Below are 25254 nucleotides of genomic sequence, written 5' to 3' on the forward strand. Positions count from 1 at the left end.
CATTCTTTATTGTTTGGCAGAAGCCCCTCTGTCATCATAATTGATTATTGATCAATTGATCAAGGGCCCTTGTGCTCTCTGGTGGGTTGAAATGAAAAGTAATCACTACAGCCATTCAATGCCATATTTATGGATAAGGGAACAGGCGAGGCATTCACAATTTATTGAAGTGGGTGAAAAGCAATTGGCAAACAAACACAAAAATCTGTTTGAATTACAAAAACAAGTTGGAAAACAGGAAGCACAAAGGACCTGTATCCTTCCTTATCCCTTTCTAAATGTAAAACATTCAGGCAACGCTTATTAACTTCTCTGTCATTGAGGGAGGAGTCTTCTTTTTACCTTATTAACAAGAGTTATTTGAGAAACTCTTAGGCTGCGTTTACATAGGCATCCCAATTCTGATATTGTTTTCACTAATTGGTCTACGGACCAATCAGATCAGCGCTGAAAATAGTTTGACGTGAAAAGATCTGATGTCATTGGTCCAAAGACCAATTAGTGGAAAAAATATCAGAATTGGGCTGCCTGTCTAAACACAGCCTTAGTGACCTGCGATAAAAGGGAAACTTCACTCCTGTCTGTACCGTGTACTTAGTCTGAAAGATCAAGTACTCATAGATATTGTAAAGGTAATCATTTCGAAATGTATTCCAATGAGTAGTATGAAGATGTAGTGCATAATCCTAAATCATTTAGGCTGCGTTTACACAGGCATCTCAATACTGATATTTTGCCACTAATTGGTCTTTCTTTTTTTCTCCATTGGAGAAAATAACAGAATTGGGCTGCATGAGTAAACAAAAGCTGTAAAAAAAAAAAAAAAAAATCCTGTTGTTTTTACAGTAACTTACTGACAGCTGTATGTTACTGTAAAACTAAAAAGGTACAGTATGTACTGTTAAACCAAAGTTTATTTGGAATTTATGGTAACATATTGTACTTTTATTTTTACAGTAACTTACTGCCAGGTAAAAAAAAAAAAAAAACATGTTTACAGTGCAGCATCAGAGGAGCCTTAAGTGCAGAAATGTATGATAAGAACATCAAGTACAGCACTTTGGTGGGTTTGGGTTATGTACAGTATGTCATCCATATCTGGAGCTATCCTGCATATCACAGCTCTGATGTAATTGTACATCAACCACAGTAATCATTCTATGGGAGTACACTATGTGTAAGATATGTCACATTCCATGTAATTGTGACAATCCTGTGTGTTCAACCCACTCAGTTATTTATCATTGGATGCATCTGCTGCATTGTTCCTTGTAACATTGCAGTTGTACAACCGTAAAGTTGCTTGTACTGAAAAGAGTTCAGATTTCCTAGGCTGTTGAAAAGACATGATTCGTAGAGGACAACAGTGGAAGTGAAGGGCTGAAATAGTGCAGTTGTTACACTTATCAGGCTACAATGAGATCATACAGCACTTGATTTAAACGTAATACAGTACAACAAACAGCACCACAGACACATTGGAGCCATACTTATCTAGGACACACTGTAATACAATCTTGAGTGATTGTATCAGATGCTTGTTTAAATTTTTGGGGGAGATGTGTTAGAAAAGGTACTAACGAGGCTAGCGAAGTCTTCGCCCCTCTATACATAAACTCTCAGCCAGTTTCGGGCAAGTCTAGGGGTCAAATATCCCCTCCCCTTCTGAAATTTTAAAGATGTGGGCACCTGCGAAATCGTGATTTGTCCAAATGATCAGTGACATAAAATCTGCATACCGGTACAAAGTTTCTCGTTAGTCGTCAGATCCCACAGTCTGTGGACAGATGCTACTACCATTTACTTACTGTATGTTACGAGCATCTGTCATCGAGAGATTAGAGTTCTTACTTATGCGTAATGAATTTCCACAATGCAATACAATACATACTGTACTGCTCAGGTATAGTAAGTAGGTGGATGAAGTGGATTGAATGAGGCTGAGCAACTTGCTCAACATCCCAAGAGCCTCACATGCTGCCATACCAACACTGAAATGGTTGGATGTTTCATCCCCCCAAAAATCAAGAAACAATACCTTATACAGCTTAAACTATAATGATATTACAAAAGCACGGAAGAAGAACACTGCAATATAACTTTTAAACCCTTCAAGAATCAAGACAAATCTGTCAGGCTTCAACACAAAAAGAGCTGGCACAAAACAAAGGTGTAACAGGTAATCTGCAGAGACCATATATTCTTGCAGACTATAGAGTTTGAACAGGAGGACAGCATGAGGAAAGTGCATTAGTCACATGGGTATGTTCTGTCCTCAGAGAGACTACCCAGAGCTCTGATACCACATCACCCTTCAAGTACTGGATTATTGCTCAATGAGTATAATTGTTGAAGCAACGAAAGGTGGCTTTCATTATTCTAAAAGTCAATTCGGTTCATAAAGTCATTGAGTTAAAAAGACTCCCAAGGGAATATGGTGTAAATGAGGACAAAAACCCACAATTGGGTAAAATTGGCATTCACAGATTGCAGACACTAAAAAGTGCCTAGGTTATCACACACAATATTGAATTCATACAAAAACCACCAAATAGGGTTGTTAAAAAATACAACCGCCAAACTTTGTTTTAATTTATAAATGTATCTTGAAAAATCTTGCATATATTTGAAAATATTACTTTTATAATTTGAAGTGTCACTAAAGCGTTTAGCAGTGTTCTTCTTTGGTTGATTTTGGAAGTTGCATGCAGAGATCTAAAAAATTATTTTGATTATATCATGAACACCATTAGCCTGGCTGACGCGACTCACATGGTACACAGCCGAAAGAGAGCTGTGACACAATGGTCTGGAGAGGAGTCTGTTCGTAAATGCAGTATTTGCGCTGAAATAGGTTGAGCTTTGATTGGTTCCCTCAAAAATGGCTTCTTTCCTGGGGGGTTGAGACCTCACGTTGTTTGGATTTGAAAATCCAACAGTTGTATTGGAAGGGACGGCGCTCAGGGGCTGTGAGTGGTCGTGCCGACAACATCAAAATAGCCTTTTCACACTGTGAAGTCAGGAGGACTTCACGTTAGGTGTTAGCCAGACTAGAAAACTAAAAAACATTACAAAACAAACACTGCTAGTTCAAAGGTAGGATGGCAGTCAAATCTATTGACTGCCATCCTACCTTTGTCTTCATAGCTCCCTGCTGACAACATTTGTAGACAGATGAAGAATGTATTTTATTTTTATCATTATTTTTGCTTTTGATGGGCACACGTGCACTGTAGTGTGATAGATCAGATAGGTTATGAGACCAAGGATATAGTTTCCATGCGTCTCCTTGCGCCTCCTCTCCAGCATGTTCCATTTCAGACACTTAATTTGGCTTCTGTTGGCATCTTGCACATCATCAGAATCTGCTTCAAGGCTTTCTGAACATCCTCATCCATCTGACCCTGTAAGGAATAAAGTAATGGTGACATAACATTAAAACCACACCTGCAACGTTTAATATGAGATCATATACAGAGTACACAGTATGCATAAGAACATACCTGGACGGCGTATAGGAGATGCATCCTGTAGACGGACACTATCTCATGGTGCTGCCTCTTTGACTCCTATAGTAAAGAGATGCAGAAGCAGGTTAGTGTGTTATTTTTACACATAGCAGACGCTCTTATCCAGAGTGCCTTACAGGAGCGATTAGGGTTAGGTGTCTTGCTCAAGGGCACATTGGCAGATTTATCGCCTAGCCGACTCAAACGAGCGACCTTTAGATTACTAGCCCAACTCTCCTAACCACTAGGCTACCTGCCACCCAATTAGCTAGTGAAATATCCATCAGCTATAAAACCATGCTGAAATTGCTCAGAATTATGAAAGATAACCATCAAAAATGAAGACTGCATATTCAGGCAAACCCCCAGCAGTGACATAAAAAAAATGCATAATCTTCAGTAGACTTTCTAGATCAGCATCTATATTGTCTTTAGTCATAGCTATCTAAGTACTTCCAAAGAAACAGGGTGGTCAATAACTAAGAAGCCGTGTGTACTGCAGCCTGTGAGAAGCAGCCACAGATGGGGAGATACAGCCCGCTGGGCACAGACATCAGTTCAACATCTATTTTAAATGTACATTTAGTTGAGTTGTCAACTAATGTAAATTCAATGTGAAATCAACAAAACATGTCACCATGTAATTGGATTTAGGTTAAAAGATGAAATTCCCTTATGTTGATGACTTTTTGGAAATCCAATCAGTTTTCCCCGTTGATTCAATGTCATGACATATGTTTTTGTTGAAATGACGTGGAAACAACGTTGATTCAACCAGTTTTTGGCCAGTGGGAGTATGATCCAGTTTGGCCGCCTAGTCCACACATGCCTGTGACTCGTTATGTCTTGGACCAGAGGAGGCTGCCCTGTATCCGGCCATTAGATGTCTTGGCTCTAAAAAACTAAAGGTATTGGCTAATCATGACAGTACAGAGATTCACAGTAACTCACCCAACTGTTAGCTTCCAACTGTCTGACAGATGTTCCAGGAAAGTATTTAGTCTTAGGAATTTGTGTAAAATGGTATATCCTGTCTTCTGTCTCTGATGCTATCTGAGTGAGGTTGAATGCAGTACACTGATTGTTGGTTGAATAAGCCATATTATATATAGTTTGAATGAGTATGACTTACCCCTAGCTGGTACTGCAGCTGCTTGACTTGCTGCTGTAGGTTGTCCAGCTGCTGCTGCTGCAGGGTCTGCTGTCTCTTGGCTGAGCCTGCACTGTAAGACAGCTGGGATAGGCTGTTTAAGGCATCCTTTAACTTCCCCACCTCTCTCGACAGGTCATCAATCTGAGACACAAACATGGGGATCAATAAAAGTGCTTTGACAAAACTGCTTTTCTATCATAACCAAAGACGAAACAAAATGTCATAAGAAAGCAAAATAGAGGGATACCTCTCTAAACTCTTTAAAGGTCCAATGCAGAGGTTCTCTATCTCAATATGAAATCATTTCTGAGTAGCAATTAAGTACCTTACTGTTAAAGTACCTGATTGCTCTCAATTAAAATGTATTTATTAGCAAAGAGCAATTTCTCAAGCAAGAATTGTCTGAGTGGGGACGGGAAAATTGAAAACGGTCTATTATTGGTCTATTAACTAATTTAACACCTAGTGATGTCACCAGGCAGGCCAAAACTCCATCCCACAAACATGGACTGAAATTTCAGGCGGTCTTTTCAAACAGCTCTTGCACTAAAAGGGCATAATCATCATTTTAAGAATTTCAAAGTATTATTCCAATCATAGTGTGGAAATATATATACACACAACACAGGAAATTCACGTGTTTGACTGCACTGGGCCTTTAAGTGTTTCCTTTGCCAAACCAGGGAATTTGCTAGCTATTCATTACCATTGAACATTGTATAAAGCACTCTACCAACAGAAAGCAGTAAATAACAAACCTTCTTATTCTTCTCTCTCTCTGAGCTGACATGTTCCTCCACCAGTTTCTTCAGCTGAACAATTGCATCCTGGGCTTCTCTGAGCTTGGTGCTCAGAGTGTGGTTCTCCTTCTCCCTGCTGATGGCCAGCTCCTGCAGGGCCTCCCTCTCACTCCTCCCCTCCCTCAGTTCTTGCCACGCTGCAGCCGCCTCCAGAGCCATCTCATCCTGCTTCCTCAGGGCCCCCTGGAGGAGCTGCGTCAGGTTGCCCTCCTCCTTCTCCAGGCCCTCTCTCATCTGCTCGTGCTCCAGCCGTGATATAGAGTCCTCCGGTGTGTGGTCCTTCTCCATGGTCAGTCTGTTCTGTAGGGTGTCCACCTGCAAGGTCCTCTGGGACAGCTGTTGTCTTAGAGCATCTGCCTGGGCCTCCAAGTCCTTGATGGCGCTGCCTAGAGAGGACACCATCTGGGTGTGGTCAGATAACGCCACTGACTCCTGAGCCTCAGCCTCCTGCTTCAGGAGGGCAATCTCCTCCAGAGAGGCTGAGTACTTGCTCTGTGTGTCGGCTAGCGATGCCTGCAGCTCCTCTACTCTGCTTCTCAGCATGGCCTGCTCCTTGTCTGGGGAGGCTACAGGGCTGCCAGGCTTAGACTTGACAGCCCGGATCTCCTCCAGATGGTTCCTGGTGGAGCTCAGTTCACTCTTGGCCTCACTGTAGGACTTGGATAGTTCCAGCAGGCGGCGCTGCAGCCCATCGATCACGCTCCCCAGCTCGCCTTTCATCTCCTCAAAGTCTTTAGCTGCAGCCTCCACGGGGACCGTCCCCCTCAGAGCCTCCTGCAGCATCCTGATCTCCTCCTGCGCCTCCTGGTACCGGTCCACCAGCAGGCTCTTCTCCCGATCACCGCTGTCGTCTGCTGCCTTCAGCCTGGCCTCCTGCTCTCTGATCCGGCCTACATCACTCTTCCTCTGCTGCTCTGACTGGGCCAGCTGGGACCTCAGCTCTTTCACTTCCTGCTCCAGAGAGCTTCTCAGTCTCTGGAGCTCTTGCTCTGTCGTTTCACTTCCTCCACCATCTCCTCTTTCAATATGTGCCATGAGGGCCAGCACCTCCTCTCTGGCCTGCTGGTGTTTCTCCTGTGTCTCTGTCAGCTTGGCCTGGAGCTCTGATAGACTATCCAGCAGCACCTCCCCCTCCCTCCCGATCACCTCCCCCTGCTCAAGTTTGAGCCTGGCACGGAGCGTGCAGTTCTCCTTCTGCGTCTCCTGCAGTTTGGAGTGGACTCTCCCTAGGGTCTCCCTCAGCAGTCGGATCTCCTCCTCGCCTCCCTCCTTCCCTCGCTCCCCACTCTCTTCCTCCTCTTGTCTCACGGAGGAGCTACTGAGCTCCAGGGCAGACCCCTCAGACATGTCCTCCTCCTCCGTCCCCTGGGGCTGGAGCAGGGACTCGCTGGGGGACTTGTGGGTGATGTGGTAGGAGGCATTAGAGTTCATACTTTTGGGGCGGGACGAGTCCTCTTGGCTAACCTCACCTCCCTGGGGAGACGGACGCTTCTACAGAGAGATGTAGATAGAAGGAAATATGAGATGGGGAAAGATAAGTAAACGAGATTTAGTTGATTATTTAGGATCTTATTAAGTGGATCTTTCTTAGGTAGAAGGTGTAATTACAGTAAACACCACACAGGGATATCACCATATTGGGATATCTTCGTCCCTGGAATGACAAGTTATATTGAGTATCTAGCTTACCTTGAGTATTTGGGCTAACTGCTGGTTCTCCAGAGACAGAGCTGTAATCTTGGCATGTAGGGCCACTACCAGAGCTGAGTCTGCCTTCCCACAGTCCTCTGCCTGTATCAACATAAATTATACAGTTAACATACAATGGTTTGGACCACCAGGGAATATTATGTAAGGAGTTTGGGACATCTCATGAAACTTACATCACACTTCCATTAGTAATATCTGAGGTACATGTAGTAATATTAGTCAACATTTCAGACTCTGTTAAGTAAAGTAGTGCAGCGGGTGGTTAACTTGTACTATAACTGACTAGATTACAGTGTGGGTTTTTGAGCTGCTGTGCTGTGTAAATGGATTCCAGAGAGAGAGAAATGGGACCGAGAAAGCTAGTGGACTGGGATCAAAGCAGCGCAGGCCAGTGATATTAAAGGCCTGCGCTGTAGATGTAACTCGCCTTGGGCTCCTGCCCCGGCTCCGTCTGGCTTATAGTCACAGTCTGGTCCACAATCTGCTTCAGATTCTCAATGGTCTCCAGCAGCATGCACTTCTCCTCATGTAGCTTCTCCACCTCCTCCCTCTGAGACACGCCGTGCAACTCCCCTTCCTGACAGAAAGAGATAGGAGAGAGAAAGAGGGGAAGAGGGAGATAGAGAGCGAGAAAGAAAGTTATGCAGGGAGGGAGGGAGAGCGAGCGAGAAAGTTATTCAGGGAGGGAGGGAGAGCGAGCGAGAAAGATATGCAGAGAGCGAGCGAGAGAGAGAGCAAAACCAACATAAACAAAAGTTGGTGACACAGAAAATAAAACATGATGGAAAACAACCAAATGAGAGGCCTAATGACTGATAAGAAATGTTCTTGATTGTAAGTGCATGTACCTTATAATTAAATGTTTCAAATCCACAACTTTTACTGGAGACTGGAGTTTCATTTGGGGTCATGTACGCGGGAGAGTTGGGACTAGACATCTAGAAAGTTTGGAAACATGAATTACATTTCTTATTGTTTACTCCTGCATTCTGCACCATAGACACAGTAATTACTATCTATACATACAAATACACTCACACAGACAGAAAAACAACACTAATGCAGCACTGAATTCAAGAGTCCTTGAATAAAAGTAGCCTCAGGGTGAGGCTCCGAAAAAAACAAACACGGGAATTCAAACAGAACCTGACAACGTAAACACATATTATAACATTTAAGAACTTCATTAAGAGTAAAATGGTACCTGACACAAGCAGGGCTGAGGACCATTCAAAAGGGACCCAAAAAGGAAGACACCAGACAGAAGGGAGACAGACAGACCAAAAACAGACAGGCAGACCAACAGACAGACAGACAGACTGACCGACCAACATGATGACAGACAGACAGAGACATGCCTTTACCTGCACAGGGCTAATGGGAGGTGGAGGTGCTTTTCGTTTTTTGGGAGTTGTGCTTCGATCGCCACCTAACCTAGCCACTTGATCATGCTGAGGTGTGAGTGAAGGAGTGGGAATAAAGAGAAGAACAAAAACAGAAGAACGATCCAGCAGTTTTTAGTTAGGTTAGTTAGGGAAAGAGAAGAATCATCAAACATTTGGAGAATTTGTGATCAAAGAGAAGGTATTTATCGAGGAGTAACAAGGCCCTGGAGATGTATCTGTTTAGCTAAGGGGTTATATTCGTGCTCATACATGCTGCTTGAGGTGCATTTCAAATTGAGTCATTACGTAAAAGAAACATAAGGTTTAAACAAAGCTATCCTCTCATTCAAGATAAGGTTGTCAATGATGACACTACAGTGGAAAGAGGTTGGTTTGACTGTGTAATGTGTACGATTCGTTCTGATTAGACTAATAGGTGTAATTTATCACGTTGATATCAAGTTAAATGTGTGTAGGTTCAATGATTAGGAAAAACTGGATGCAGTTGTGAAGCTTGGAAGAAGATAGAACGATTGCACATGCTGACCTAACTTACCTGAGGAGATTTGGGGGACTTTGGGGTGTCTGTGTATAGGGAGGAGAGAGGGGAAGAACAACATTCAAGACACAGCCTGAAGATGGCAGTGTTGGATAAATTCTGCATGACAGGCCAACTGAAAAGTTGCATTTCAAAGTTTGACCACAAGGAGGTCAATGATGTATCTGGGTCGATTATGGAGGAAAGGAAAGAAAAGCCTGAAGTTCTTCTAGTCAAAGCATCTCTCTTGTTATAACTTTACAGAGTGAACAATAGAACAATGCTTCATGTTACAACCATTTACATGCATCCGAGAGCTTGAATTTCATAACTTTCAGTCACCTCAAATGGATTTGAAGGGAAATTAAGTCTGAAGGTCCTGCTAGAGTGTCTGGTTAATTGCCTCATAGTAAGCTCGATCAGTACTAAAGACAGTTCCTATCTCACCGCTGTCTGAATGTGCACTGTGCAACTCGGCAGTGAGGACGGCCCTGATCTCACTGCTGCCAGACAGATTGGCGTAGTGCAGAACGTCATGACCCAAAGAGTCCACAGCCTGAAGAACAGCTCCTCTCTGGACCAGAACCTCTACTACAGACATACTGCTGCTCTCACTGGCCAGCATCACTGCTGTCCTGTATCAAACAGTCAGAAATAGTATAATCATCATCATACTCATCATTAACATATTCTTCATCCTCATCATCATCATCATCATCCTCATCACCATCAACCACAACATCACCATCAGGGTATTATGATGTAATGTGCTTGAAGACGACCCTGTAATGATTAAATTAAGTTATGAAGTAGAATGCACGTGAGATGTGACAAATTACTCCTTCCCTACCTGCCGTTCTTATCACACGCGTTGATGTCAGCTCCCCAGTCCAGGAGGCTGCTACAAACATCAGCATGGGCGTGTCTGGCGGACAGCAGCAGGGGGCTGAGGCCATCCTGCAGGACACACACACATCATAGTTCACTACCAGTATATTGCATACAGTGTGTACAGATGCCTTGATCATAATAACACGGAACAGAAGTTTGCATACTGTACTGACATACTGAAGTTCACATAATGTACTGTAAAAGGCTCCATGACCTTGTTTCTCGGGAAGTGAAAGGAAGAAGAGGAAGAAGTGGTTGGAATGTAAGCTTTACAGTACATTCAGCTGGTGTATACTAGAAGATAGTACATTGTTTGGTCTGCTGCAATGAAAGCATACCATACTAGAAACAAGCTGTTTCAGTCATGTAGTCCATGACCACAATGCAATTCCAAAGACAACACTATGAGCAGTAACAGGCTGGGCTACATCCTTCAGCATCCTGCTAAAGTAGAAGAATGACTTTATAGCTCCAACCTCCACTGAAACACATGAAAGCAAAGCAGCCAAGTCCTTTTATTGTATCCTTTTGGCACACTGAGTTGGCCATTCTCCCCCACAGCTCAGCGAGAGGGAAAAAGAGAGAAATAAAAACTTTACTCTACCCCCCTCTATCTCTCTACCAGGCAGCCACACACACCCACATACACAAACCCCTCATTACACCTCCACAAACATCCGCCCCTTCTCCTCTGACGCACAGACAGTCCTCACTATCAAATAATGCACACAACACAGCCAGCCAGCCAGCCAGCCATGTGTTTATTTTTCTATTTTTTATTTCTCTGTCTATCCTTTCATTTCTACCTTTCTTTCCCAGAGTTTGGCTTGGCTTATTAACAAGGTTCAGGAAACTGACACCTCATCAAAAGCAGAGTCAAGCAATATCTACAGGCCCAGTCTTCGCTTCACGGAACATTACACACTGCACTGGGCGTTGACTCGTTACTTAACAGGATCATATGGATCTACTGTCTCACTGGTAGATGGAAAAGGTTTCAAAATTACATAACACAAAAGGACAACCATAAACGTGAAATACTAATGGCCGACGCTAGACTTCATACTCAACTTCAAATTAACTTCATAACTTCGACCATAGATTAAAACCAGGAGCCAATGGAAAACTAATTTCACCAATGTACTTTCCCCAGAGACACCACACATCACAACCCGTAGGTTGAGTTATTTCTCTGGTGATACAGTGAGCTCCAAAAGTAGAGACAGTGTGACATTTTCTTTTGTTTTGGCTCTGTACTCCAGCACTTTGGATTTGAAATGATAAAAGAACTATGAAGTTAAAATGCAGATGGTCAGCTTTCATTTGAGGGTATTTGCATCCATATCGGGTGAACCGTTTAGAAATTACAGCACTTTGGTACATAGACCCCCCATTTTAGGGGACCAAAAGTATTGGGACAAATTCTCTTATATGTCTATTGAAGTAGTCAAAAGTTTAGTATTTCGTCCCAAATTCCTAGCACACAATGACAACATCAAGCTTGTGACTCTACAAACTTGTTGGATGCATTTGCTGTTTGTTTGGTTGTTTTTCAGACTATTTTGTGCCCAATAGATATGAATGGTAAATAATGTATTGTGTCATTTTGGATTCTCTTTTATTGTAAATAAGAATAGAATATGTTTCTAAACACTCCTACATGAATGTGGATGCTGCCATGACTAGGGAAAGTCCTGAATGAACTATGAATAATGAGTGAGAAAGATGCAGACTCACAAATACATAGATAATAACTTGTCAAATATGCTGACAACCAGCCATGTCCACGTGGTGAGCCTTCTGACAGCCAGGTGTGAGAACACTGACAGCTCTTAAACACCAAGAATGACCTCCGATGATTCTTGGTGTATAAAATGGAACCTTCAGAGCTGCTTAAAGGGGGGCTGAACTTCCTGATTTAGCGTCGGTTTCAATTCTTCTCTTTAGAAAATGCGACTGAGAACGAGATTTGGGTTTTGGAGGCATGCTTTGATGTGGGTTTCTTGTGTGTTTGTTTGAAAGTGAGAAGCGTTTGTACTTTCACTTCGCCAAAACCGTACAGAGTTACAGTCACTCACCCTTCTAGATAACTTGAAACAGTCTAACCAGGTCTTGTCTGGAAGTAGCCTAGACTAGCTAGCAAGCTAGCCAAATTCTTTAGCCAATTAGGTTCAGCCGTTCAGTGTGCAACCGTGGCAAAAGTTGGTTTGACTTTGGATAGCCTGTCTGTAGGGTCAGTTAGAGAATGACTATAAATTATACAATATAAATTGGACAATTATTTCATATTGCACACCTTTTTGTTGTCTTATTTGTATATGAATTCCTACAATTTATAGTTGTTTGTGGTTTTTATGTCATTGGAATTTGGAGCTATTGATAGTTTAAAATGTTGTCCCATGCATATTGTGTAATTTACTAATGGTCCATAACTATCCCCTTAGGGATATCGGCACTGTGATCGGGTGGCGTGCAGCTGTGCTCCAAACTGATGATTAGTTGGGTGTTGCAATCTGTGGGAATTTGGGTAGGATTGAAATAAAAACCAACCGAAGGAAAACTGCTACAGTACCATTCATTCTGACATACTTTTTTTTTTTTTTACTAATTATCTCGCAAATCTCAGTTTTGGACGATACTGAATTTATGACCAAAATTATCTTATGTACACTTTGTAGTCAATTTGAACACTAGAATAAAAGTTTCTGACTCATATCGACGCAACATAAGCAGTCATCAAAAGGAGAAGTTGCTTACTATGTTCAGACCACACAGTTTCCACCTCATACCTTATTCTTATTCACTGGAATGACCTTTGGTAAATAACATGGGAATCTTTTCAGACCACACTGTACAGTTTTAATAAGTGTTTGTATGTCTGTAGGTGAGAGAGGACAAAATCAACCTTGGTAGGAAAGAGGAAACATTACTAGCCATTGTGTGCAGGTGTGACAAATATGACATTTGACACTCCTGGGGAATCTAAATGGGGATAAGAAATATGTCAGAGTCCACTGGAAATGTGTCAGGCTTGCTTAATGGTACACTACTAACATATATCATAAAGGGCACAGCTATTATGCGGGTTTCTAAGGATTTATATGACAAAAAAACAAAGCTCTGGCAGCCGCAGAGAGTGACTGTTTTCATACTCTCGCAGTCTGGGGGGGATGAGAAATAGGTGGTCTGATCCTAATGCCTAAATAAAGCCACAGGATGGCATCTGTGATTGAGGCCAGCGGAGCAGAGGCTGTCTGCCAGGGCCCAGGAAGCCTATGTAACAATCTGACATTTAAGCCATGTGTAATCTCAGCACTCAGCACAGTGCACCACAGAGAGCTGTGGCTAAGGCTGTCTGGCCTGACACAGAGAGCTGTGGCTAAGGCTGTCTGGCCTGACACAGAGAGCTGTGGCTAAGGCTGTCTGGCCTGACACAGAGAGATAGAGAGGGTTAATCATGAAGGAGTGGGTACAGGGTCCTAGCAAAGCCACAATGTTACATTAATTACAGTGCCTTTGGAAAGTATTCAGACCCATTTACTTTTTCCACATTATGTTATGTTACAGCCTTTTTCTAAAATGGATTCAAATATATATATAATCCTCAGCAATTTACACACAATAGCCCCCCATAATGACAAAGCAAAAACTGTTTCGAGGCACAGATCTGGGGAAGGGTACCAAAACATTTCTGCAGCATTGAAGGTCCCCAAGAATACAGTGGCCTCATCATTCTTAAATGGAAGAAGTTTGGAACCACCAATACTCTTCCTAGAGCTGGCCGCCCGGCCAAACTGAGCAGTTGGGAGAGAAAGGCTTTGGTAAGGGAGGTGAGCAAGAACCCGATGGTCACCCGATGGTTTCCCATCTTCCTCTGTGGAGATGGGAAAACCTTCCAGAAGGACAACCATTTCTGCAGCACTCCACCGATCAGGCCTTTGTGGTAGAGTGGTCAGACGGAAGCAACTCCTCAATAAAAGGCATGTGACAGCCCGCTTGGAGTTTGCCAAAAGGCACCTAAAGACACTCAGACCATGAGAAACAAGATTCTCTGGTCTGATGAAAAAAAGACTGAAGCCAAGCACCAGATCTGGAGGAAACCAGGCACCATCCCTACGGTGAAGAATGTTGGTGGCAGCATCATGCTGTGAGGGTGTTTTTCAGCGGCAGGGACTGGGAGACTAGTCAGGATGGGTGAAAGATGAATGGAGCACAGTACAGAGAGATCCTTGATGAAAACCTTCTCCAGAGCACTCAGGACCTCAGACTGTGGAGAAGGTTCACTTATCAACAGGACAACGACCCTTAGCACACAGCCAAGACAACACAGGGGTGGCTTCGGGACAAGTCTCTGAGTGTCTGTGAGTGGCCCAGCCAGAGCCTGGACATGGACTAGATTGAACATCTCTGAAGAGACCTGAAAATAGATGTGCAGCAACACTCCCCATCCAACCTGACAGAGCTTGAGAGGACCTGCAGAGAAGAATGGGAGAAACTCCGCAAATACAGGTGTGCTAAGCTTGTAGCGTCATACTGAAGAAGACTCATGGCTGTAATCGCTACCAAAGGTGCTTCAACAAAGTGCTGAGTAAAGGGTCTGAATATTTATGTAAATGTATATTTCCGTTTTTCTATTTTAATAAATGATCAAACATTTCTAAAAACCTGTGTTTGTTATGGGGTATTGTGTGTGAATCAATTTTAGAATAAGGCTGTAACGTAACAAAATGTGGAAAAAGTCAAGGGGTCTGAATACTTTCCGAAGACACTGTATGTATGTATGTGTCCCACTTGCAAGTGAAAGGCAAGGCATGAGTGACTACACCTCATCACCATCCTGTATAATACTGAGATACTTCTGTCTCTGTGTGTTGTATCGGTACGTTGACATGAACATGGCTTACAGACAACCACACTATAAACATCCACTCCTCCATGACCGTGAATCTTTAAGAACTCTATGTGTGACAAGGACATTTTGTGGGGACATTTTGCTGGTCCCCACACGGAAAAAAGCTATTTTAGGCTCAGAGTTTAGGGTTTGGGTTATAATTAGGGTTAGAACTATGATTAGGTTTAGGGGTTAATGTTCGGGTTAAAGGGATAATTAGTCAATTAAGCCCGTTGTCTACTTACCCAGTGGATACCATTTGTATGTCTCTGCGTGCAGTTTGAAGGAAGTTTCTAACTAGCATTAGCACGAAGACTGGAACTGCTAGCATGCTAGTAGATACCAAAAACTGCCAGTCATTGAGCTAACGCTAGTTTGCTTTGGCCCTCAAAACTACCTCTAACTTCCTTCATACTCGACGCAGAGACTTACAAATGGTATCCAATAGTTAATCAGACTATGGGGAAGTAGATAATTGCTTAATTGTCAAAATCCCGAAGTAACCCATTATGGTTAGGGTTTAGGGAAAGTAGGATTTTGAATGGGAATAAATTGTTTGGTCCCCACAAGGATAGTAAAACAAATGTATGTGTGTGTGTGTGTGTGTGCATGTCCACAGTACATAAGCTACAGCTCATCCCACTGAATGTGAAATGCAGCCAAATTACATTCTTTGACCTAACCTTGCTGACGACCGTCTCCATCACCTTCTAGTGTGGTCATACTCTGTAAAGTTACAAAACCTCTCAACAAGGATACCTACTGCTCCCTATCTCCCGCCCCGACTGTTTCTCTGTCTGAACAGCAGGCTCTGCCCACACAGCTAAAGTATCTCTGTTCAGATGGCATCAAAGCCCATTTATATCTGATGGATAGATCACACTGTGGAGCACTACACCATTACACTTGATTGTTTCTGAGAGAGACAATTTTGATTGCAGCAATAGCTCTCTGACAGAGACACAACACAGTCATCTTGTGTGTTTACCATCTAGAGGATTCAGACATGATAACAAGCTCACAGTAATGAAGACGTGTCCGGCTTTGAGTGGGGCATGAAAACAATGGACTTAAATGCTCTGACTGGTGTGTGACTCCCTTTCAGGACCCTCCAGAGCCCAGTTAGTTCCTTGGAGAATCTTTGATTGCGCCAAATGGATTCCTTTGTTAACAAAATAGTTTTCTAAATCCCATCTTGTTGTGTGTATAATTTTCTCTCAGGTGTTATAAACTTGGTAATGCAGGATTTGAGAAACGTTTAAAACAATCAAGTATTGAGGATTGTATGTAACACGAACCCTCACTAAAGGAAGAGTATGATTCTCTATGGCAGAGTTGAATCAGAAGTTCTGAATGTGCTGTATTGGTTATTTAAGCAATAAGGCCCGAGGGGGTGTGGTATATGGCCACTATAACAAGGCTAAGGCTGTTCTTATGCATGACGCAACGCGGAGTGCCTGGACACAGCCCTTAGCCATGGAATATCCTCTCTGCGCACCAAACCCGTTAGCGGGATTAAATTCGACAACATACGGTGATCGCTACATAAATAGTCATATTAAACATTCATGAAAATACAAGTGTCTCACATGTTTCGAAAGCCTAGAATCTTGCTAATCCAACTGCATTGTCAGATTTAAAAAAGGATTTACTGCGAAAGAATACGATGCGATTATCTGAGGACAGAGCCCCATAAAAAAACTATTTCAACCAGCACAGGCGCAACAAAATCACAAATTGCAATAAAATATTTTTTTACCTTTGACGATCTTCCTCTGTTTGCAATCCCAATGCTCATTGTTACACAATGAATGTTCTTTTGTTTGATAAATTACATTTTTATAGCCTAACACGAAATATTTTGTGAACCGCTTGTGTCGTGAATTCCGTCTCATTCCATTTTCGACGACACAGTCGCTGTAAATACACACACTAAACGTGACTTTATCCAGTCATGTTTGGTTTCATTGCAATCAACTGGATGTTTGTAACACAACCAAACATGATGCGTCATTTCGCGGGACGTATTGACTGAAAGAAACCGATTTGCAGACAACAAGTAATGCCATCATTGTGCACCAATGATATGACCACTGTTTCGTTGATTGACTGTATTTTAACCCAATGACCACTGATCGTCTTGAAATCTAGCTTGGTCGATAGCCAATAAGCTGAGGTAAACAGCAATATGTAATGGTTATATGTTGGAAGACCAACCCATGTAGTAAACTCCGGCGTAAAGAGGGTCATTCGCCATTGAAGATTCATACTGGAAGAAGCCACGCATGTTACGCACAGCACTATTTTGATAAAGCGCATCTTCAGCTGTTTATATATCAATCAGTATGGCGACTAAGTCAGGGAAAGCTAAATCTAAGTCTAGATATACAGATGTACACACAATTTTAGAAGAAATTGATCGGGAAAGTGAGACAGATTGTTGGAGGGCGATTCATTTAGCTAGCATAGCTTTGATTCCCAAATGGAGGAATATTTTTTGAACGGAGAGGACATCGTTTTGGACTGGTAAGTTCTTCTCATGCTAATGCCGTTGTTTGAAATTAATAATATAAAATATTATTTGTGATTTTTAAAAATTTTAGTCGCAATATATAAAAATTTAATGAAATGTGTAAAGTACACGTTGGCTATACATTGTGGGTGGGGGTATGTTTGTATGTATGTGTATGACCCATAGCCTATGTTTGTGTGTGTATATATACACATAGTGGATTAGAGGGAGCATGGCCGAGATGCGTGTGTCTGCCGCTCCACCCCACCCCACCCCCACATGAAATAGCCTATTTGAGGCTGTTTGGGGGAGGGCAGGCCCACAACAATGGCCAAAGTGAAATGGAGACAGTAGATATAGCTGGTCTGTTGTAATATAATAAAGACAGTAGATCTAGCTGGTCTGTCATAATATAAAATAGACAGTAGATCTAGCTGGTCTGTCATAATATAAATGAGACAGTAGATCTAGCAGGTCTATAATAATATATTCAACCGTATGTTCCCTGTACTCTATATATATCTGTTTATTATACCTGTTGATACAGGGCTCATATGTGAAACTATTCTAACTGAACATTTTCTTTCACAGTGACACTGACTCCGAATGGGAGCCCCCAGTGACAAGGTGTCCATCACCCACTGAAGCTGGTTCATCCAGCCGGACACCTGTTGTCTCAGCGCTACTGGGGCATGGACCGCAAAAAATGTCCCCATTCCAACTGCAATAAAGGACTACAACAAGAGCATGGGAGGCGTGGACCTGTCAGATGCGCTGATAGGCTATTACAATGTTCTCCATAAGACGATGAAATGGTACAAGACCTTCTATCATTTCATCGACATTGCTGTGGTGAATGCATTCATCCTACACAAGGAAATGGCTAAGAGCTGTGGAAAGCCCCCCATCTCACAGCTAGCCTTCAGAGAGCTGCTCATCAAGGAGCTTGCTGGCTACAGCACCACAGCACCATGTTCTGGCCCCTCTACCGCTGTCCCTTCTGCTCCTGCCACAAGTGGTGTTCATCTGCCCAAATGTATTTCTGCATCACCTGCACCACATGCTTGGTGACCCTCTGCTTTACAGCAGAAAGAGACTGCTATGGAACCTGGCATCAGCAGCACAATATTGTGTTGAGGACTGAGGGTCTTTCCAAATATTGAAAGTGCTATTTTGTAAATGTATATATTTTTTTTTCTTCATGTTTTTTCTAAAAAAAAAAAAAAATGGGGGGGGGGGGGTGTTAGAATACCATTTTGGTATTTTGTATATAGTTATTCCATTCAAAATGTATAACTTCACCAATTTGGCCACTTGGGTACATTTGGGCTACTTGTGTGGGACACCTGGGTGACTTCATGATAAATGTCATGTAGCACACTCATTTTGGAAGTTATCATTCTGAAACTTTGCACAGGTACTGTTGCCCTCTTATGATTTTCACTGAAATTGTCCCCATCATCCTATCTGAATGTTTGTTTTGTCGTGTTCATTTTAAAGATGATACAACAATTAAAATAATAAACGTATGTTTTTTTCATTGTATTATCTAAACCAGATCTATTGTGTTATATTCTCCTACATTCAATTCACATTTACACAAACTTCAGAGTTTGTTCTTTCAAATGAAACCAAGAATATGCATATCCTTGGTTATGGGCCTGAGCTACAGGCAGTTAGATTTGGGTATGTCTTCAGGCGGAAATTGAAAATAGTAGGGGGGTAGCTGTAAGAAGATATTGGCCATATATCACACACCCCCGAGGTGCGTAATTGCTATTATAAACTGGTTACCAACTTAATTAGAGCAGTTAAGTTCAAATAAATATTTTGTCGTACCTGTGGTATACGGTCTGAATATACCCTGGCTGTCAGCCAATCAGCATTCAGGGCTCAAACCACCCAGTTCATAATACCAAGTCATACATTCTTAAACATGTATCTCCATTGTAGATTACTGGATCAGAATAACTGTAAAAAATAAAAACATAAAAGTCCTCACAGCTCTTTATATGACCCCTGTGCTGCAATTAATGTAATTGGGAAAAAAACATGGGCATTTTTAGATGTCAATGAATGTGTGCTGAGAGAGTTGGTCAGTGAAGCTGGCGAGAGGGAGGGAGACATCTTGAACAGCAGGGATGTGGCCTTACACATCCCAAAGAGGAGGAGGAAAAACAACACAGAGCTGAAAGAAACCACAGACATGTAACTTCGCCCCAATGGAGACCACAAGTTCGCTGCTACTAGGGCTGACTCCATTTAGTCGGCTGGTTGATTGTTTGGTCGATAGGCTGTTGGTCAACCGAGATTGTAAAATCTATTCCGGACAGGACTGCGCAAAGAGGTCCAGATGGAGTTGGCGTGTCGGGAGGACATCCTTGGATGCAGCCATCCGTCTAGATAACCTACTTCGGGAGCGACAGTGCCCACCTCACCACTCACCTCCCTCCTTTGGCCATCCAGAGAGAGAGCCTGAATCCATGAAGATAGGGTCCACACACCTCCCTGCAGCAGAGCTGCGTCAAATGGGAGACAGCTGGGGCTCTGCACATATAGTGATAAGGAGGGGCACCAACTCCAGCGATGTTTGGTGCGTCCCAGCCCGGGATCCATAAGAGCAGAGGGGCGGTCATCTGATCATCAGACTCCCAGGAAAGGCATAAGTACTCCGCGATCATCATTTTCCGAAAGACCGCTCCTGGTTCCCATTTCACTGGTTCCCATTTCACTGGTTGGGTGTCCCACATGTGTTGTGTCTACCGCTCTAGTGGATTCCGGTGCAGCAGGGAACTTCATCGACCAGGCCCACGTCTCCTTCATGAAACTCTCCTCATACCCACTCTCCTCTCCTCTTCCGGTCCTTGCTCTGGATAATCAACCAGTGGGATCCGGCATCATCACCCACATCACAGCACCACTCACCTTCACCATGGGATCCATGCACCAGGAGAGCCTTCCCTTCCTCATCATCACCGCACCAATGCACAAAGTCCTGCTCGGCCTCCCGTGGCTCCTTCGTCATGATCCCACCATCTCCTGGTTGAGGACGGAAATAACCAACTGGTCACCCGGATGCCAGAAGACCTGTTTTCCCTTGTTCTGCGGTTGAGAATCCTGTGGTTGCCCTCCAGCCCGACATCCCAGAGGTTTACCAGGATCTTCAGGAGGTTTTCTCCAAGACTCAAGCCACCTGTCTCCCTCCTCATCACCCCTGGGACTGTGCCATCGACTTTCTAAAAGGCTCGTCGACGCTGTGCAGCCACGTCTACCCTATCTCGGTGGCTGAGACAGAGGCCATGGAGGAGTACATGCAAAAGGCTCTCCAACAGAGTTTAATATAATACTCATAATACTCATGCTAGGCTTGCTCCTATACCCTCCCTTTTTCTTGATTTACAGTAGTTTCCACAACTAAGTCAAATTTCTTCCACAGATCTGACTTCCACTTTCCCTGAGCAACCAGTAAACATTTGCCAATTTCAAGTTTCTTTTTCACATGCTCCGCATCCATTTTGCTGTCACGTGTTACTGTTTTTGAGAGTTTGTAATAATCCATTTACTGATGTCAGGCCCTATTGGTCACATGCATGCGATGGTTAACATGTTTCACGTAAAGAGAGCAAGGGTTGAGGGAATAGGGAATGTTTTTCCTAAAAAAATTAGGGATTTCGGAAACAGAACTTTTCAGTCAGAAACAAATAAGAAACTAAATGGCTGAAATTATGTTGCAGCTTTAGCATGGACAGCGCAATACACTTGCTGTGCTGTGGTGCCTTCTCGCTGCAGTAGGGAGGAGAGTGAGACAATATGTGCCAGTCACACAGTAATTCACTGTAATTTTTTTAAACAGTGTGACCATTGGGCTCTTTCTTGAGTCATTTGTGTGTCTTAATTATTTAATCAAACAGTGTGCTTAAAGCATCATACAAGCTTATGTAGGCAATTTTATTCAAACACATAGGGTGTGTGTCTATATATGGACACATAAGTTTAAACATTTCAACCAATCGATTGGTCGAGAGACAGGATGACTCTCGGTCAACCACAATTTGTTTTAGTCGGGGACGCAGCCCAGCTACCACAACACAAATACGCAATGCATGCCTCTCACACACAGCAAACCCACATCACACACAGTTAACACCACAATAACATGACATCAACCAAAGAAACACACTCACATGCACACCCCCACACAGTCAGTCAGTCAGAGGATGTTAGTTTGTTTGTCATGTTTAAGGCACAGCAGAACCAGAACAATAGGACTACTGCATGCTGTATTTATGTGGAAGTATTTTCCCTATTTCTTTAGTTTGAGTTGAAGACATTCAAAGAAGCCCTATACAAACAATAACTTGAACTGAATGAGGGAACTGGACTGTATCTGATTGAATGGCATACATACCATGTCTCTGACGTTCACTGGACACTTGCGCTCACATAAGGTTTGGACAATCACAATGTTTCCACTGGCAGCTGAGGGAGAAAATAAAATAATAATTTGAACACCTAAAATGCCTTGTCTACCATGGAGTTATATATGGCACTAATACAAAACAACATGTTTTTGATCTCCCACAGGAGCCAGGCATGACTACTTATCTAGCCGTTCATTGCCTGAATAGAACTCCACTGTGTCCAACATGGTGGAATTATCCTACAGTTGTTCATAGCTGGAAGTTGGGACCCTGGAGATAATTAGGCAGAACCTGGCAATAGAGAGTCTCCTGTGTAATTGATATGGTCCTTTATACAGTTCTCTTTGATCCAGGTCTTTCATCCAAAGATAAAAGCATCCCCTGCCGGCTGAAAGCTCTCTAAAATGGTAGGAAACTCTCCAGTATGCCTCCAATTTCACAAACACTAACAACTGGAACAGCACTCCTGTATCTAATATCTGTCTAACTAAGTGGCCTATTCATTGACTAGTGTCACAGTGAGTGTACCGCGAAAGATGTTCTTCTCTGAGCCATTCAAGAGTACAGTACATGTATGGTTCACTCAAGGCTTAGAAACATTCCTGCCATCTACTGTACGGAGACACATAATGGGTAGTCTGGTGTTAGAGCTGCAGCTAATCTTCGATAATCATCAGCAGGCCTTTTAGCTGAGGTACAGCAGGGTGCAATGGATGGATGGTGAGATAGATTGGTACTGTCATAGTTGCAGCTGGAGGACCACGACAGAAAGAGGGGAATGGGGATCAGGTGCTTAGTAGATACGCTATCTGCAGCTTTGCGCCTAAGAAGAAGAATCATTGAGACGTATTATCCTCCTAGTTTGATGGATGTCAATTTAAGAAATACAAATTAATCTAATTTCAGGTTGAAGCTTTAATTAATGGCTAAATTACAATTTCCCAGCCATAACTTTTCATACCTTTATGTAGGCATTATAGAGCCCTTAATCATAGGCATAACACTCATTAAGTTATTTCTAACCAAGTCTTACCTGCGTGGTGAAGGGCTGTCTTCCCTGAGAAGTCCAGAGTATCCAACACACATTTACTCTGGTGGGAAAACACAGGTTTAGGTCAACATCTATATGACCATATTATTTCTTTATCACTGTGATGTTTGATCTGAAAAATGTGACTGAGCCTTAATGAACTGTGTTTGCTAAGAGTATGTCAGATGTTTTTGAGATGCATTTTAATTGGAGTTAATGATAGTGCCCTTGCATCAGATTTCCGACAGTGTGTCAAGTCGATCTGTATGGGCAATGGCTTAGCTGGCCATTCATTTGACAGGTATGACCAGAGAGGGAAGGATATGTATTACATCTGACTTCAGCTTCCCAACTGATCAATCAATATCAATCACAAAAATAGCTTTAGTACATAATTGCTACACCAAAGCTTTGAATTTCATGTACAGTGAGGGAAAAAAAGTATTTTATCCCCTGCTGATTTTGTACGTTTGCCCACTGACAAAGAAATGATCAGTCTATAATTTTAATGGTAGGTTTATTTGAACAGTGAGAGACAGAATAACAACAAAAAAAATCCAGAAAAACGCATGTCAAAAATATTATAAATTGATTTGCATTTTAATGAGGGAAATAAGTATTTGACTCAATCAGAAATATTTCTGGCTCCCAGGTGTCTTTTATACAGGTAACAAGCTGAGATTAGGAGCACACTCTTAAAGGGAGTGCTCCTAATCTCAGTTTGTTACCTGTATAAAAGACACCTGTCCACAGAAGCATTTAATCAATCAATCAGATTCCAAACTCTCCACCATGGCCAAGACCAAAGAGCTCTCCAAGGATGTCAGGGACAAGATTGTAGACCTACACAAGGCTGGAATGGGCTACAAGACCATCGCAGCTTGGTGAGAAGGTGACAACAGTTGATGCGATTATTCGCAAATGGAAGAAACACAAAAGAACTGTCAATCTCCCTCGGCCTGGGGCTCCATGCAAGATCTCACCTTGTGGAGTTGCAATGATCATGAGAACAGTGAGGAATCAGCCCAGAACTACACGGGAGGATCTTGTCAATGATCTCAAGGCAGCTGGGACCATAGTCACCAAGAAAACAATTGGTAACACACTACGCCGTGAAGGACTGAAATACTGCAACATCCGCAAGGTCCCCCTGCTCAAGAAAGTACATATACATGCCCGTCTGAAGTTTGCCAATGAACATCTGAATGATTCAGAGGACAACTGGGTGAAAGTGTTGTGGTCAGATGAGACCAAAATGGAACTCTTTGGCATCAACTCAACTCGCTGTGTTTGGAGGAGGAGGAATGCTACCTATGACCCCAAGAACACCATCCCCACCATCAAACATGGAGGTGGAAACATGCTTTGGGGGTGTTTTTCTGCTAAGGGGACAGGACAACTTCACCGCATCAAAGGGACGATGGACGGGGCCATGTACCGTCAAATCTTGGGTGAGAACCTCCTTCCCTCAGCCAGGGCATTGAAAATGGGTCGTGGATGGTTATTCCAGCATGACAATGAACCAAAACACACAGCCAAGGTAACAAAGGAGTGGCTCAAGAAGAAGCATATTAAGGTCCTGGAGTGGCCTAGCCAGTCTCTAGACCTTAATCCCATAGATAATCTGTGGAGGGAGCTGAAGGTTTGAGTTGCCAAACGTCAGCCTCGAAACCTTAATGACTTGGAGAAGATCTGCAAAGAGGAGTGGGACAAAATCCCTCCTGAGATGTGTGCAAACCTGGTGGCCAACTACAAGAAACGTCTGACCTCTGATTGCCAACAAGGGGTTTGCCACCAAGTACTAAGTCATGTTTTGCAGAGGGGTCAAATACTTATTTCCTTCATTAAAATGCAAATCAATTAATAACATTTTTGGCATGCATTTTTCTGGATTTTTTTGTTGTTATTCTGTCTTTCACTGTTCAAATAAACCTACCATTAAAATTATAGACATATCATTTCTTTGTCAGTGGGTAAACGTACAAAATCAGCAGGGGATCAAATACTTTTTACCCTCACTGTACCACAGTTATAACATGCTGAATAATACTAACTAACAACAGTTCATGCACAGATAATGTGTTCTTAATATCTGAACTACACAAAAATACCTGAACTACAATAGGACTTGAACCAGCTGTCCACTGTACTGTACTGTACTGTTTTCCACAAGCTATAAATATTGCTCCTGCAGAAGCCTTTTATAGCGTTATTTTATGTATGGCTAAACTGAGGTCATATCAGGGTTGTGTGGAAGATAGAGAGGGGTTCACGTGTTAGATCAGCAAATACATTAGGACAGACAGGAGGATCACCAAGCAGAACACAGACAGATATCACATGCCTCCCATCACAAGTTGTGTTACAGTCAGTCAGTGAACTCATCTTCACATTGGTCAGAGTGCATTTTTAAA

At 42.7% G+C, this 25254-nt stretch overlaps 1 protein-coding gene across 2 annotated transcripts in view; it reads right to left on the bottom strand.

Annotated features, from left to right (window-relative positions):
• Positions 1-110: 110 nt before the first annotated feature.
• LOC139422853 (ankycorbin-like) overlaps positions 111-25254 on the bottom strand; it is an 82900-nt gene continuing 57756 nt past the window's right edge. The window contains exons 6-18 of one of the 2 annotated variants that reach the window (XM_071174270.1): positions 22844-22901; positions 21798-21868; positions 9946-10052; positions 9543-9730; positions 9114-9142; positions 8537-8623; positions 8021-8110; positions 7600-7749; positions 7152-7253; positions 5421-6953; positions 4642-4803; positions 3504-3569; positions 111-3404 (exon numbers count right to left, since the gene is read on the bottom strand). In XM_071174270.1, coding sequence (XP_071030371.1) covers positions 3318-3404; positions 3504-3569; positions 4642-4803; positions 5421-6953; positions 7152-7253; positions 7600-7749; positions 8021-8110; positions 8537-8623; positions 9114-9142; positions 9543-9730; positions 9946-10052; positions 21798-21868; positions 22844-22901 — 2730 coding nt within the window. In that variant the 3' untranslated portion in view covers positions 111-3317. The remainder of the gene's footprint in view (positions 3405-3503; positions 3570-4641; positions 4804-5420; positions 6954-7151; positions 7254-7599; positions 7750-8020; positions 8111-8536; positions 8624-9113; positions 9143-9542; positions 9731-9945; positions 10053-21797; positions 21869-22843; positions 22902-25254) is intronic. The other variant, XM_071174269.1, reaches the window with a different exon arrangement.

The sequence above is a fragment of the Oncorhynchus clarkii genome, chromosome 12 (assembly GCF_045791955.1).
Source record: "Oncorhynchus clarkii lewisi isolate Uvic-CL-2024 chromosome 12, UVic_Ocla_1.0, whole genome shotgun sequence".
NCBI lineage: Eukaryota > Metazoa > Chordata > Actinopteri > Salmoniformes > Salmonidae > Oncorhynchus > Oncorhynchus clarkii.